This window comes from Vipera berus, assembly GCF_964194415.1.
Source record: "Vipera berus genome assembly, chromosome: 12".
In the NCBI taxonomy this organism is placed as follows: Eukaryota; Metazoa; Chordata; class Lepidosauria; order Squamata; family Viperidae; genus Vipera; species Vipera berus.
In genome coordinates this window covers 8,085,738-8,102,537 of record NC_138215.1, presented here as the reverse complement: position 1 = coordinate 8,102,537, position 16,800 = coordinate 8,085,738, and the positions used below count along the sequence as shown (strand labels likewise).

Genomic DNA, 16,800 nt, shown 5'->3' with positions numbered 1-16,800 from the left:
TGAGGCTTGTCCTGGAGACCATACCATGCATAAAGGTAAAGGTTCCCCTGCACATGTGTGCTAGTCGTTTCCAACTCTAGGGGCCGGTGCTCATCTTTGTTTCAAAGCCGAAGAGCCAGCAGTTGTCTGAGGACGTCTCCGTGGTCATGTGGCCGGCATGACTAGACGCCAAAGGCGCACGGAGCACTGTTACCTTCCCACCGTAGTGGTCCCTATTTTTCTAGTTGCATTTTTACGTGCTTTCGAACTGCTAGGTTGGCAGAAGCTGGGATGAGTAACAGGCGCTCACTCTGCTACGCGGCACTCAGGATTCGACCCGCCAAACTGCCGATATCTTCTGATCGACAAGCTCAGTGTCCTAACCCACTGAGCCACCGCGTCCCTTTATACCATGCATAGAATAGCCCAAAGCACACATTCCGATAGAGAGTTGTTCCTCAAGGATGGGCTTCAGCATGAGTCCGAAAGCTCGGAAGACTAAACCTCTGGTCCCGGGAACTGACCCAGATTGGATCCTGCAAAAATCTTGCTGTCTCTGAGAAGGGAAACCGTTCTGAGCCCACCTGACAAAAAGAAGCAACTTCAGCCCTAGGGCAACGTTGGGTCTTTGCATTTTTCCACTCTTGTGAAAATGTCCAATTAGGGAGGTTGGGTGGGAAATATATATATATATATAGAATTTTAGATTCCGAAGCTCATCAAGCCCAAATGATTCACGAGAAAAGCTGATGAGAAAGGGGAAGCGGGCGACTTCAAAGACAAAATGAGGGCTTGTAATCAGGAAAGGATTAAGGCACCATTCAACACTGGGCTGCCAGCTGGGTTGTTTTAGCTACCTCCTCTATTTTTTCCCCCTTTTTTTTGTTGGTAAAAAGGCCTTCTCTGCAAAAACTTCACCATGGAGACTGAAGACTCAGCAAACATTCAAGAAACCCCTTTCTGGCCACGGTCATTAAAAGTGGCTTTTCGGAATCGTCGTTAGGAGCTGCCAGGACAGGGGAGGGGGTGGGGTAGGATTTTCTTGTGCACAACAACATGCACATAATTTCAAAGGACTTCCACCGGCTGCCAGATCAGGGGTAGAGGCCCAATATTGCGGTGAAAAAGGGGGTGGGGAAGAGGCAGTGCTGGAATCCATTTGAGCATCTCCCTTAAGTAGTTCCTCTTCTTCTTCTTCTTCTTCTTCTTCTTCTTCTTCTTCTTCCTTCTTCTTCTTCTTCTTCTTCCTCCTCCTCCTCCTCCTCCTCCTCCTCGTCCTCTTCTTCTTCTTCTTCTTCTTCCTCCTCCTCCTCCTCCTCCTCCTCCTCTTCTTCCTCCTCCTCCTCCTCCTCCTCCTCCTCCTCCTCCTCCTCTTCTTCTTCTTCTTCTTCCTCCTCCTCCTCCTCCTCCTCCTCCTCCTCCTCTCTTCTTCTTCTTCTTCTTCTTCTTCTTCTTCTTCTTCTTCTTCTTCTTCTTCTTCTTCTTCTTCTTTCTTCCTCCTCCTCCTCCTCTTCTTCTTCTTCTTCTTCTTCTTCTTCTTCTTCTTCTTCTTCTTCTTCTTCTTCTTTCTTCTTTCTTCTTTTTCCTCCTCCTCCTCCTCCTCCTCCTCCTCCTCCCTCTTCCTCTTCTTTCAGAACAGAACCAGAAAATAAACAAACCAAGCAACTTTTATTTAGTCCATTTACTAGTGGTTAAGAACTACACCTGCACAGGCAGTTGTTTGTCTGACTGCTCTCAGCAAAACTCAAAAAAAATTTTTTTTATGAAAAGGGCATCAGCTTTGGCGACTGAAGTTCACTTCATCGGATGCATTGATGGGCTGGCTCTATGTCATGTGCTTGATCCGGAAAGCTTATGAATTGAATCAATCATATCAGTTGAAAAAAATATTACCAGACATGTCTGATATTTGCTACCACAGATGAATAGGACTCTTCTCCTACAGTGTCTTATTCCACAGAATGAAACTTCGGTCTGTTGGACCTAAAATGTAATTATATAAATAAAAAGGAAAGAATTGGCATTTGACTGTGTTGAATTTTTACAGTGGTAGCTCGGTACTCATCATTAATTGGTTCCGGGAGGGGCGATGAGTAGCAAAAATGATGAGTACCAGACAAATCTTTCCCTTAAGGAATAATGTAGTGAGTCACAAGGTAGCCGACATTGACAAATTCCAGCTTGTGTGTTGAGTATCGGGACAAAAAATGATGAGTATCAGGACAAAATTTTCATGTCAAAATGCTTTCAGTACCAAATCTGATGAGTTTCAAAGCAGTTGAGCACCAAGGTAACATTGTATTATCTGATAGGAAGATCAAAAGTTACAGAGAGCGAACACCATCTTGTAGAAATGTGTGAGGACTGCCCTCACCTCAAACGTGGCATGGCATAACTAGCTGGTCTTCACATTCCTGGACTCTATGATCCACTTGGGGAATAGGAGGGCATCGCTCTACTTCAGAGGAATGGAGGCAGGTGATATCAAGCACTGTGACACAATCCCACAAACACAACAATGACATTAGTAGGACTTGTTATAGATGCCTTGAGTAAGGAGTGGTGGCAGGCTGAGCTAAAGCACTGATTCATTTGGAATAATCCCTGTCAATTTATTTATTTCCTATGGTATACTTTACAGAGTAGTCCTGACAGCCCAGTTGTAGTTCGTTTGGTTTCGTGGCTGCATGCTTATCTACGGTGCACCACAGAGGACGAACTAGCTTGCATCATCTGCATCATCTTGTGGCATTCAGGTTAATGACATCTTCAAGGGCCTCTTCTGCCAATCTCATCTTGTGTCTGGGCAGGTCCAGTGCTGGCTTTTGTTCTCCCCAAGCAACTAGCCTTTCCCACCAAAGTGGTACCTATTTATCTACTCACAATAATGTTTTCAAACTGTGGGTGGGCAGGAAAGGAGCTGGAGGCAAGTGACGGGAGCTCACTCCACCCCACAGTGCTACCAGGGCTTGAACTGCCAGAGTGTCAACCATTTCTGAGTAGCAAATCTGGAATCCTAAAGTAGCTGCAACACTATGCCTTCTAATCCTGTCAATATTGGCCAGAAACAGTTCGCTAGAGTCTTCCAGCAAAATGAAATTGTTCCCATCCTGGTCTTGAAACTTAAGGTGCCCGCTACAAGCCACAATGTAACAGCCATCATGATCTATAAAACAGGTGGTCACTGACTTACGACCATTCATCTAATGATCATTTAAAGTTATGACGATGCTGAAAAAAGTGACTTATAATCAGCCTCTCACTTACAACTGTCCCAGTCTCCCCATGATCATGGGATCAAAATTTGGGCACTTGGCAATAAGCTGGTACCAAAGAGGATTCCAGCATCCTGAGGTCATGTGGTCACCATTTGCAACCTCCCCAGGAGGCTTCTGACAAGGCCAGATTCGCTTAACAACAGCAGCAAAAATGGTCGTAAAATTGGTTGCAACTTAATGACAATGAATCTCTACTTAGCATTGGCGATTCTGCTCCCAACTGTGGTCATAAATTCAAGGATTATCTCTGTGTGTCACTTGTGCAATTGTATCATAAGGGACATGATGTTCTTTGCCTCCTTGACAACATTATCAATGTTCCCTTAGGTGAGGGAAGGGAAGCTGCAGGCAAACTGTGACTTCTGGATCTCTTTTTAACTAGTCCTCCTGAGATCACTGAATATCCTTCTTTAAATCTTTGGAGAGGATTAAGTGCAGCTAAAATAACACAAAGAAAGAAGAGAGAAAGAAACAACATCGTTGTAATAAACTGAAGAGGAGGGGAAAGGAGGAGGAGGAGGAGGAGGAGGAGGAGGAAGAAGAAAAGGGGAAGGAGAAGGAAGAGAAGAAGGAGAAAGAGGAGGAAAAAGGAGACGAAAAAGCAGAAGAAGGAAAGGGAAATGGAGAAACAAGCAAGAGGAAACAATTTGTCTTGTCCACTTGCAACTCGGCGAACTCTAACTAAAGCACAGCATTTTCTCATGTACTGCCACAAACACTTGCAGTTGAAACCTGATGCTTGTTAATGTTCTTAAGCAGAAAAGGAAATTCTGAACGGATGGGACAAAGTCACTCATTGTTTCAACTGACTGATGAATAAAATTCAAGGAAACCCATTTTAGGGTCCCCTGCGGTGCGAAGAAGCATTTCCGCAGTTAGGAGTCTTACCTTGCACCACGAGTCTTCCTTGGGCTGTCCTCCTCACCCTTGTGCCAGGCTTATTGGCCGCACACACGTATATCCCAGAGTGCTGCACGGTGAGGTCTGAAATCATGAGATTGCCAGTTCCAAGGACTTGAATTCCTTCCACACCAATTGGGCGCCCATCTGGAATAGGAAAGAAAGAAGTAAGGTTATTCCCCCCCTGTCCTGCTTACAGACTGACCAAGCCAGTTGGGATTACCCTCCTTTAAAGAAGAACGGCAAAGTGTGCATCTCACATGCCACCCTGTCAAACAAGCCAAGATGGCGGCTGCAACAGTGCAAATTCAAGCTTTGATCACATATATTGGCAACCATGCTTAATTTTTTTGACTGCAAAATGGGGGCACCCTGATCCATTTTTTTTAAAAAAAATATTGTTATCCCACCCTTATTGTTTTTTTTAAATAGCCCAAGATGGCGAACATATCTAACTCTCTTTTCTCCTTTCTCTTCCCTCCGTCAAGGAGAGAAGCAACCTAGAACTAAGGAGAAACTTCCTGACAGTTAGAACAACTAACCAGTGGAACAACCTGCCTCCAGAAGTGGTGAATGCTCTAACACTGGAAGTTTTTAAGAAGAGACTGGACAGCCATTTGTCTGAAATGGTATAGGGTTTCCTGCCTTAGCAGGGGGTTGGACTAGATGACCTCCAAGGTCCCTTCCAACTTATTATTATTATTATTATAATATTATTATTATTATATCTATTTTACCCACAACAATAACTCTTTGAGGCGACTTGGGCTGAGAGAGAGGAACTAGCCTAAGGTCACCCAGCTGGCTTTCATGGCAAGACTAGAACTCACAGTCTCCCACTTTCTAACCTGGTGCCTCAACCTCTAGATCAAGCTGGCTCTATATTATCATGGTTCATGAACCCACTCTCTTTTGCTCCAGCAAATATGAGTTCCTGGTGGGTACGGTTAGGAAACAATCATTGATAGAAAATGGTAGGTACACAATGAGCATTATGCTAGTAGTCCTTGACTTATGTGACTATTCGAAGTTATGACATGGGGTACTTATGACCCAAATTCCAATCGTTGCCCGACTCGTCACATAACCACACTCCAGGTGCTCAAGCATTATTCACAACCCATTGTAGCATCCTGTGGTCATGTAACTGAGTTTTACAATGGTTTTGCCGAAAATTTGCATTTACTTCCAAAACCAGCCCTTAGCAAACCATGGATTCACATAATGACCCTTATCAAAAAAAGGTTATAAAATCAGGTTGATCATGTGACTTGATTTACGACCCTCGTAAGTTATCACCATGATGAACAGGCTTCATTATGATCATAACTTGAGGACTACCCATAAACGGAAGGACGTCTTCTTCCAAAGGGAGTGGAAATAAGCGGAAATGACTCCCCCGTGTCCCCCGCCCCAAGATTACACAAACATAAAACCATTGAGTTAATTCGTATTTCAGGGTGTGGGGCAATTTCAGAAAACCTTCAGGTATTAAACATTTGTCAGCCTATCTCCCACCTCAAACTATTTTCATTTCAAAGCTATTTTGGGGAGTAGGTGGGTGGGTTCAGCAAAAGTGGGGAAGGCCCTTTTAAGTTTCCTAGCTTCTGGGGAAGGAGGGCCAGGCGTTGCCCAAGCATTCCTGCCATTAAACAGCTGGCTGACTGCACCTAGTACATAGTAAAAAAAACAAAAACAAAATGTAAAGCAAAATCTGCCTAGCGTTTAAGAAGCGGAATTTTTTTGCCGGAGTGTCTGACATAAAGGTCTGCGTTAAAAAATTCAGATTCGGCTCGATTGCACCTTTCAACGGAAAATCCTGAACAAATTATTTACACTCAACCCCCCCAACTCTCATCTCTCTTTTTCCCAGGGAGGGGAAAAAAGGTGACCGAAAGGGTTGAAATACTGGATGGAAGCAAAGCTGAAATGGACTTTATTGTTTCTAAAATATTCAGAGAGAGCTGTCAGCCAGAAAGGGGGGGGGGAATGGCAGAGTCCTGTGCCAATACATTATCCAATTAATTGGGCTTTACTGCTGTCATATGGAGGGGTTTTGGGAAAGGAGGGTGGTGCTTAGTTATTTATTTCTCACTACACCCCCCCCTCCCCCAGTCTGACAATAATTCCAATATTCTGGGCTCTTTTTTTTTTCCTTTTTGCACGCATTTCCAATTCTCTAAAGAACAGACTTGTTAAGTCTGTGATCCTTTTATAGATGTCAAACCACAAGAAACCTGTAAGAGAAACGTTTATCTGCAAGCCTTTCAAAGAAGCACAAATAATTGCCGTGTGTTCTGAAAGAGGCACCTGAGTGTGTGTACATCCGTTGAAGGGAAGAGGGTCTTAGAAAGATGAAGATGCAATTCCAACAGGAGTAGCAAAAAGTCTTTCTCTTTTTCGGGGGGCGGGGGGGGAACTTGAATGCACCATTCCTCTCTTGGCGGCGGTGTGTGTGTGGGGAATCTTCCCTTTATATTTGTAAGTTTGTCCCCCCCCATCCCCGAGTAAGCTGTTAATTGAGACTTTGCTCAGTTCAGAAGTATTAAATCAGAAGAATCCAACAACACCTTTTCTAACCAACCAATTTTGTTAAAATACACAGGCTTTCATGAGCAGCTAGATCTTTTAGCAGGATTTGTTTGTAGGGAAAGATTTGCTTAATCCTTCTGCTTTTTTAGCATGAAAAATTAATTTGGCTTTCCTCCTACAGTGACTTTAAAAGTATTAACTTTTAACCTAGCAACCAAACCCTCAAGCGGATTTGTATTTTGCTGAACCTCTTGTATAATCTGAATCCATTTTCCTCTGAAATTCACCTAGGACAGGATACTTTTAACTTTTGGGAACCAGAGATCAGATTTAGCATTTTGAGAACATTTTACGGGCACTCACAAAATGGCTGGCATGGTATGTGTGTTACTTGCAAGATACTTGCATACCAAATGGCAAAACAAGCTCCTCTTCCATTTCATTTTCTAAGGATATTTTTTTGGGGGGGGTCTCTATGGGTCTTGAGTGTTTCTTTGTGTTTGGAATTAAACCTAGATTAGTATTTGCTATCTTTGGTATTGTCCAGGTAGGTGCATAGACTTCAAGTCCCAGAATTCTCATTTATAGCCATGCTGGTTGCGGAATTCTGGGATTTGAAGTCCACACACCTGAAAATTCTTATGCTTTGGAAACTAATCTAAATAAATGACATGAGTTGTAGCAAGGGTCTTAGCGGAGTGCTCGTTCTAGGACAACTTCCCCCACTCCACTCCAGATCTGATGCACTACAATATCCCCACCACTCCCATTCAATATGGTCAGACATCTGGAGGGCAAAGAGTTGGAGAAGGCAGTTCTGAACCAGCTTCATCATCCATATACATCACCCTACAAGGGACTCTCTATGCTGGTCATTCCCATAAAACATAGAAGAGAATGGAGACCAACCACATTGAAAAGACATGGTGGAGAAGTAATCTAGAATATGATATGGAGTGTCATTATTTGGCCTTAAAACACATTCAGGCAAGTTTAAGACAAAGGTCAAAAGGTAAGGGTAAAGATTTCCCCTGTCCAGTCATTTCCTACTCTAGGGGGCAGTGCTCATTTCTGTTTCAGCCGAGGAAGCCAGTGTTGTCCTGTGATATGGTCCTGTGGCCAGCATGACTATACACCGAAGCACACAGAATGCAGTTACCTTCCCACTTGAAGCAGTATCTGTTCATCTGCTCATATCTGCATGCTTTCAAGCTGGGCAGGAACTGGGGCAAGTAACAGAAGCTCACCCCATCGTGTGGCACACTCGCCTGTCAACTCTCCAGCTGACAAGCTGAGCGTCTTTAACCACTCAGCCATTGTGCCCCCTTTAATCCAAAGCAAATAAAGCAATCGTAACACAAATACAGAGATTCAGTTTGATGCAGTGGTTAAAGCACTGGACTAAAACCATGAGTTCCAGTCCTTTCTCCTGTATGACTTAGTTAGCTTTAGATTCCCTCTTTCCTAGCTCAGGCTATTTCATAGAGTTGTGGTGGGAAAAATAGGAGGAGGAAGCATTATAAAGGTGGGATATAAATAAGAAGAGACTGGCCTGCCACTTGTCTGAAATGGTATAGGGTTTCCTGCCTGAGCAGGGGGTTGGACTAGATGACCTCCAAGGTCCCTTCCTCCTCCTCCTTCTTCCTCTTCTTCTTCTTCTTCTTCTTCTTCTTCTTCTTCTTCTTCTTCTTCTTCTTCTTCTTCTTCTTCTTATTATTATTATTATTATTATTATTATTATTATTATTATTATTATTATTATTATTATTATTATCATCAAATAATAATAATAATAATAATAATAATAATAATAATAATAATAATAATAATAATAATAATAATAATAATAATAATAATAATAATAATAATAATAATAATAATAATAATAAATCATTGCATCCTCTATGCATCCTAAATCCAGATGTCTACGTGCAGCTGCTTCCAATATCGCAAGTATGAACACAAGGCAGACACTTTGCCCAACCAAAGAATAAGACGCCAGGAGATCCTCTGACTAGATCAAAGTAATATACAAGCTATCCTGTCAAGAGGACAGGCTATAGATTTGGAATACCCACCAAGTCGACTCCAGGAGACAATAGGCCTGGGATTCCCAGTTGCAATGCATTCCAAGATGGCAGTCTGGTGCACCGTCAGGGTCAAGTTCTCAGGTCCCACCAGGATCATAGGATCTTTGTAAACAGCAGAAGGAGAGCCTGTGCAGTAAACAGCAGAAAAGCAAAACCTTTCGTATTTCCTTTTTGCAAATATTTTATATTAGAAGTGGACAGAAGCCAAGGTTCTAAGGAAAGGAATTTCAACGTGTAGAAGGACCTTCTGGTGGAAACATGGCAAACTAGCTTTTTTTCAAAAGGCAACTAGGCTTTGTTTGTTTTTTTTAAAGATGTTTCACTTCTCATCCAAGAAGCTTCTTCAGTTCTAAATGAATGGTGGAGATTCTCCACCATTCTGTCAGAAGTGAAGAAGCTTCTTGGATGAGAAGCAAAATGCCTTCAAGGAAAAAAATTCGCCATTTTGAAAAATGCACCTTTGGGACAACCATGACCCGGATGACTGAGAATCTCCATAGAAAAATTTAAATGTGGATTTGCGGATTTGACGATTGAAAAAGGATTGAATAAAGGGCAGAAAGGATTTTGGGAATCCTTGAGAAGGAAGAAGGGAAATGAGGTTGCTTATAACTGTTGAAAAGAAAGTCAAAATTTGCTTATTTTTTTCTGTTTCTGAATTTCTGTTTCTTTATTTTACTGTTCTGCTTTCTACATTTTCTCTTTTTCTTTATATTTGTCTTTACCCATATTAAAAACTGTGAACAAATTGCATATAAAAAGGGGGACTTCAGAGTGTAGGGAGATGGACATTTCTTTCTGATGATGCATTAAAAGTAAAGGTAAAGGTTCCCCCGCACATGCGTGCTAGTCGTTTCCGACTCTAGGGGCCGGTGCTCATCTCCGTTTCAAAGCCGAAGAGCCAGCGCTTGTCCGAGGACGTCTCCGTGGTCATGTGGCCGGCATGACTAGATGCCAAAGGTGCACGGAACGCTGTTACCTTCCCACCGTAGCGGTCCCTATTTTTCTACTTGCATTTTTACGTGCTTTCGAACTGCTAGGTAGGCAGAAGCTGGGACGAGTAAGAGGCGCTCACTCTGCTACGCGGCACTCGGGATTCGACCCGCCAAACTGCCGACCATCTGATCGACAAGCTCAGCGTCCTAACCCACTGAGCCACCGCGTCCCTGATGATGTATTACTGGGTGTTATATTGATTTTACTGAATATTATGTAGCTCATATCTTTTGCTTTTAATTATTATCCAGAGCCATGTACTGGAACTTGGCCTGGTCTGTGATTGTGACAAAGCTGATTGATTGGGAACGTTCTGCTCTCTTGACCATAGAAGGACGGAAGGACCAAGAAGTAGGCTTTCATACCAAGACCAGAAAAACTTTACCCTGTCAGTCAGGAGAGACTTTCAGTAAGTGAAATGCCTAAAGAAAAGAAGGACCAAGGGTGACCTGATAGCACTGCTCCAGTATCTAAGGGGTTACCACAAAGAAGAGGGTGGTCAACCTACTTTCCAAAGCACCAGAAGGCAAGGCAAGAAGCAACAGATGGAAACTAATCAAGAAGAGAACCAATCTAGAACTAGGGAGAAATTTCCTGACAATGGGAACACAGTTAACCAGCAGAAGGAAGTTGAGGGTGCTCCATCACTGGAGGTTTTTAAGAAGAGATTGGACAGCCATTTTTTTTTTGCCTGAAATGATATAGGGTCTCCCGCTTGAGCAGGGGGGTCTGGAGTAGAAGACTTCCAAGGTCCCTTCCAACTCTGTTCTTGATGAAGATTGGGCATTCTCTCACGAAAGAGACCGAAGTCTTAACTTATAAATGAAGACACCAATCAGCAAGTATAAACCTCTGAAAAAGGGTTAAAACGTGGCTCTGAGGCCTTTCCCAGGGAGCCCAAAGGAACACACCTTCACGAGGTTGGCTGGTGCCAGGAGAACAATCCCTTTGCCTTTGTCAGCTGATTTTAACTGGTTTTAATTATTCTTTCCTCCTTTAAGAAAATTGTAATTTTTAAATTTTTTTAATTCTAAAATTTCAACTCTAACTTTTTCATTTTTATATACTGCTTTTTTATTTTGATGCTTTCTTGTACATCAACCAGAGTCCCTCTTGGAGGGAGATGGGTGATTCAGAAATGTGAAATATAAATTAAAAAAAATATGCTAAGCAGGTACCAAGAGAAGAAGGGGACGACAGAGAATGAGGTGGCTGGATGGAATCACTGAAGCAGTAGGCATGAGCTTATATGGACTCCAGAAGATGGTAGAGGACAGGAAGGCCTGGAGGAACGTTGTCCATGGGGTCGCAATGGGTCGGACACGACTTCGCAACTAACAACAACAAAGCAGGTACCAAAGAAAAACAGTGGCACTCGACAGAGGAAGCACCTTTCAAGGAATACAGGCAGTCCTCAAATTACAACAGTTAATTTAGTAACCGTTCAAAGTTACAATGGCACTGAAAAAAGTGACTTATGGCTTATGTTTTTCTCACTTACAAGCCTTGCAGCATCCGCAGGGCCACGTGAGCAAATCTCAGCGTCTTGGCAACTGACTCATGCTTATGACAGTTATGCAGTGTCCCGGGGTCACGTGATCCCCTTTTGTGACCTTCTGACAAGCAAAGTCAATGGGGAAGCCAGATTCACTCAACAGCCGTGTTGCTCACTTAACAGCTGCAGTGATTCACTTAACAGCTGTGACAGGAAACGTCGTAAAATGGGGCAAAGCTCATTTAACAAAGGTCTCACCTAGCAACAAAAATTGTGGTCGTACGTCGAGGACTGACTACGTGTACCAAGAACTGTGATGCTCAGACCATCTTCCCCGACTTTTTGAATCTGGGGCCTTCTGCAGATGAAGCCTGTGTTTTGTGATAGAGCCACAATCCCTCGCCAGGTGACGGCTGAAGAATCCCATAAGCCAAAGTCCCCAATCCCTGGTCCATGGATCAGCACCAGTTTGTGGCATGCCAGAAACCAGTCCACATAAACAATTGAAGCCTGCGGGATGCAGGCAGCATACAATACCATGCTCCGCCCCCCAGTCCATGGAAAAACCTGTCTCCACAGAACTGGTCCCTGGAGCCCCAAAAGTTGGGAGCTACTGCCGTACAGCAAGCCAAGAGGTTATGGAATTACGCCCGTAAACCCCCTCGCCCTTGGCAAAACAGCCTGATACACCTGCACTCAAAAAAACAACCACCCAAAACCCCAGACTGCTTTCACAGCAGTCCTCAGCCTTTCATCGATTGATAAAAGCAGTAAGCATGCAGAAGGGAGGGAGGCTTAAAGGGACTTAACAGAAAGAAGCTGTTTAAAACTCTGGAAACGTTGCAGAATTTAAAATCTGCTGGAATTCCACGATGGGATAGTTGTATAGTTTTCCGTATCGCCTTCGTATGCCAGGTCAGTTTCTGAATGAGAGCGTTATTTGGGGTCGTGCAATTTGGTGGAAACTAGAGAAGGTATCACCTCACTGATGTTCAAACAAGGATCTGAATTATTTCATGAAACAATTCACTTGGTTCCTTGAATGCTACAGGGAGACACGCGGGCTGTCAATCCTTTCCTTCCCTGGCGCCAAATAGATGTATTTTTCCCAAGATTAGGGCTTCTGATTTTCCATCAGACCCTTTTTCCTCTCACGTTCCTCTTTTTCACTTCTCTTGGCAAAGAAACTGGAAAAGTAGTTTCTTGCATTATCTTGCTTTGAGTGACAGTTCTGATACCCAACCATTACACCTCATGGATCAAATTTGAAAGATGTGCCTTTTGTGTGCAAAAGGCCAGCTAAACATGTCCAGGACAGGTACCGGGCAGAGGTATTGCACAAATCTCTACGATGACACGGTTGTTCATCGTTTCTGAATAACTGCTGCCCGAGACATCTATTTCCTGCTCTCTTAACAGTGTAGTGGATCCTGATGAAAAAAAATGCAGGCAGTCCTCGACTTACAACTGTTCATTTAGTGACTGTTCAAAGTTACAACGGCACTGAAAAAAAAGACTTATGACCCTTCTTCGCACTTACGGCCATTGCAGCATCCCCACGGTCAGGTGATCAAAACTGAGATGCTTGGCAAACGACCCATACTTACGACGGTGGCAGTGCCCTGGGGTCAGGTGGTCAGCTTTGGCGACCTTCTGACAAGCAAAGTCAACGGGGAAGCCGGATTCACTTAACAACCATGTTACTAACTGAACAACTGCAGTGATTCACTTAACAATTGCGGCAAGAAAGGCCGTTAAAATGGGGGGAAAGCTCTCTTAACTGTTAGCAACAGAAATGTTGGGGCTCAGTTGTGGTCGTAAGTTGAGGACTACCTGTGATCTCTACCCCCATCCCACCCCACCCCACCCCACCACCCATCCCTCTCCAACCAACCTGAGACGGTGAGCCTGGCTCCTCTGCTAAATTTCACATTCGCAATGTTGCTGGCGACACAGTGGAAGATCCCAGCATCTTCGGCTCGGAGTCCTGTTATTTGCAAAACTCCTTTGGGAAGCAATGTGTACCTGAGGGATTCAGAAAACACACTTTTTTGGGATAGGTGCTTGGGACTACTGTCTCTGAAGGAATCTCTTTTCTCATATATTTCAACCCAGTATCATTTGTGGGATTCCTACAGTAAGTTGCAACAAGCAGTTGTCCAAGGTTGTAGGAGACTTTCTGCTGAGCTTACTTTATTATTCCTGCAATGCTAAAAAGTTATTTCGATTTTCACAGAGTGTTTGGCATCTTAATCCTGAAATCTGCAGGCTGCGATGGAATTTTTCAAAGCAATTAACATTTTTATAGTTAACTGTACTGTGCCTTTTTCTGTTCACTTTCACAATTATAATTTGAGAACATTCTATACCAACCTTGGGAAAGCTGCTTTGAACGGGAGATCAGGTTTTAAAAATAATTAATTAGGAAAATAATAAATACAAGGCTTGACATCACCTTCAGAAGAAAAAAAAAAGTAATTCTAGAAAGAAATCAGCACAACATACAGCACCATCCAACAATTCTTTCATCTAGTCTGTATTTTGCCATTTTGTTCATAAAGATATCGTGAGAGACCTTACAGAATACTTTGATGAGGTCAAGATTCATTGTGTCCATGGCATTCTCCTCATCTATTATATCCATAACTTTTTTGGGAGAAGCCCATTCTGACTATTGTTAAGTGTTACATTCCAATCCAAGTGCAAATAGAATAGAATAGAATAGAATAGAATAGAATAGAATAGAATAGAATAGAATAGAATAGAATAGAATAGAATAGAATAGAATAGAATAGAATAGAATAGAACAGAACAGAACAGAACAGAACAGAATAGATATTGGAGGAATAGAATAGAATGGAATGGAATGGAATAGATATTGCAGGAATAGAATAGAATAGAATAGAATAGAACAGAACAGAACAGAACAGAACAGAACAGAATAGATATTGGAGGAATAGAATAGAATGGAATGGAATGGAATAGATATTGCAGGAATAGAATAGAATAGAATAGAATAGAATAGAATAGAATAGAATAGAATAGAATAGAATAGAATAGAATAGAATGGAATGGAATGGAATGGAATGGAATGGAATGGAATGGAATACTTTATGGTCACTTTAAATGTACACTAATCAGCAGACATTAAAATGAAATTTTGTTGCATTCAACTCTCAAAGGGTAAGTACCTCCAATATACACTACATAAACATGACAAAAGAGTATTTATACACACACACACACACACACACACGCAGGACACAGAAGTTCGAAGTTACAAAGGCACTGAAAACAGTGACCTATGACTTTTTTTCACACTACCATTGCAGTAAATTCAGATGCTTGGCAACTGACTCGCATTTATGACGGTTGCAATGTCTTGGGGTCATGAGATTCTCTTTTGCAACCTTCTGGCAAGCAGAGTCAATGGGGAAGCCAGATTCACCCAACAACCTGTGTTACTAACTGAACAGCTGCAGTGATTCACTTAACAACCGTGGTGAGAAAGATCGTAAAATGGGGCAAAACTCCCTTAGCAAGTGTTTCACTTAGCAAGAGAAATGTTGGGTCCCGTGGCTGCTGTAAATCGAGGACTGCCTGTACAGAGGTCAAATGGACAGGTCTGTGGGTTGCCCTTTCTCCCTTTTTGGGTGACAAGACACAACATTTGCAGGAAGGGAAAGAGTAAGAAGGATATTGGCTGCCCCACTTCAATCAGGCTGGGATGTGGCTCGTGAAATAGCCCGCCTTGTCCCTCGGATGCCGAGGGTGACTTTCTGTGATTTTCAGGGACAAAATGACTGGCAGGTATTTACTCCATCTACCTTGTACAACTGGATCAACAGACTTCTTAGAAGGGAAGGCACCTTCCTATCCTACCCAGTTTGGGTTGTTCGGGCATGTTTACCTGTTGTTATCTGTGCTGATGGGGAGATGATTCTTCTGCCACATGATCATGGGCTCTGGCAAGCCATGGATCTGGCACTGGAAGCGGGCAACACCTCCTTCTTCCACCACTGCACTCTGGGGGTGTACGTGGAAGTCAGATATAGCTAAAAGAGAAGACACAAGACACGTCGTTCAGAATTAAGAATCTATTTGAAAAGGGGGGTCACCTGATACGGCATAACCCTTAATCGTTGTTAATGGCCCAGAGTCATGTATTTGACCTGGATGTTTGCATTAATTGAATGAATGAATGAATGAATGAATGAATGAATGAATGAATGAATGAATGAATAAAAACAGTCTTTGCTTCCTGGAAAAGTTTAAGTTTATTGAAGTTTACGTTTATTGAATTTGTATATACCGCCCTTTTCCCGTAGGACTCAGGGCGGTTTACAAGGTATTTAAAAGTGTCAATACAATACAAAAGTTAAAAACAATTAAAAATAATTAAATTTGATCCCTGAAAAATATAAAACCCCAATTAAAAACTCTCAGCCTGGGCCGGAGAGCTCAAAGAGCCAGGTCTTCAGGTCCCGACGGAATGAACGAAGGTCAGGGGTGGTCCTAAGCTCCACGGGCAGCTGGTTCCAGAGGGCAGGCGCACCCACCGAGAAGGCCCTCCTCCTGGGTGTTATCCGCCGGCAGTCTTTTACCGGCGGCACCCTGAGAAGGCCCTCCCTGTGGAAGCGCACAGGAAAACCCAGGTAGGTGTTCATGCAAACATTCTAGAGTGTGTGATAAAATGGGCTGTTTGCGCTTTGGTATCTTATCAGAACCTGGCCATTGTCTTAAGATGCAGTGAAGCAGGCTACTGCTTTCTTGAAAGTAAAATAACGCACATAAGATGCTGGAATTAAAAGCATAAAAAAGCACAGAAAAATTATAATACATTTTTTAAAACCAGCCATCTATTTTTACTTCCAAGAGACTGTGCTGTGAGGTGGTGGGAGGAGAGGAGAGGAGAGGAGAGTTTCTTTCCACAAAGCAGATAGAAAAGTTCATTATAGGCTTATCAAGTAAATGAACTCTATCATGAAGTTGCTTGAGTTGCACTGAATTCCCCACTCAACAGCTCTGAGCCGTTTCTTTAGCCTCCAACTCTGTCCTTTCTTCCACAGAAGCTCAGAAGAACAGCCCAAACATCAGCAGCTGTGACTGCCCAAAGCCCTGGATCCGAGAGGATTCTTCTTTCCTGATTTCAAAAACGAGAGAGGACCAGAGACCTCTAACAGGTGACCCTCCTAGCTTTGGCCCCTGGACTCTGGAAGGCATGTAGCGTTGGGAGAGTCCCTTTTGCGTCTTGATGCAGTTGCTCACACCTCTCGAGCTACCACACTAACCCAAAGTCATCAGAGTGCAACGCAGTGCTCCTCTGATTATGAAAGCTGCAGATGAGAAAGGGAAGAAGGAATGAGTTGCCGTTTAAGAAGGTCTTGGAAAAGAGATCCCACCAACCTGAGATGGAGGAATAAAAGAGCAGCTCAAAACAAACCCATCTTGATTATGTTTAGGATGTGATGGATCAGAGAGGAACTTGGGCAGGCTTTCAAGGTTCTGCAATTCTACCTTACTACAAGAA

The 16,800-nt window shown here is 43.0% G+C and overlaps 1 protein-coding gene across 1 annotated transcript in view; it reads right to left on the bottom strand.

Moving 5' to 3' along the window:
* IGDCC3 (immunoglobulin superfamily DCC subclass member 3) overlaps window positions 1-16,800 on the bottom strand; it is a gene marked incomplete at both ends in the record, with an annotated part of 118,331 nt that overhangs the window by 36,164 nt on the left and 65,367 nt on the right. Inside the window, 4 exons of the mRNA XM_081337013.1 lie at window positions 4,146-4,304; window positions 8,768-8,905; window positions 13,165-13,295; window positions 15,181-15,325. Of these exons, the coding sequence (XP_081193139.1) occupies window positions 4,146-4,304; window positions 8,768-8,905; window positions 13,165-13,295; window positions 15,181-15,325 (573 nt within the window). The remainder of the gene's footprint in view (window positions 1-4,145; window positions 4,305-8,767; window positions 8,906-13,164; window positions 13,296-15,180; window positions 15,326-16,800) is intronic.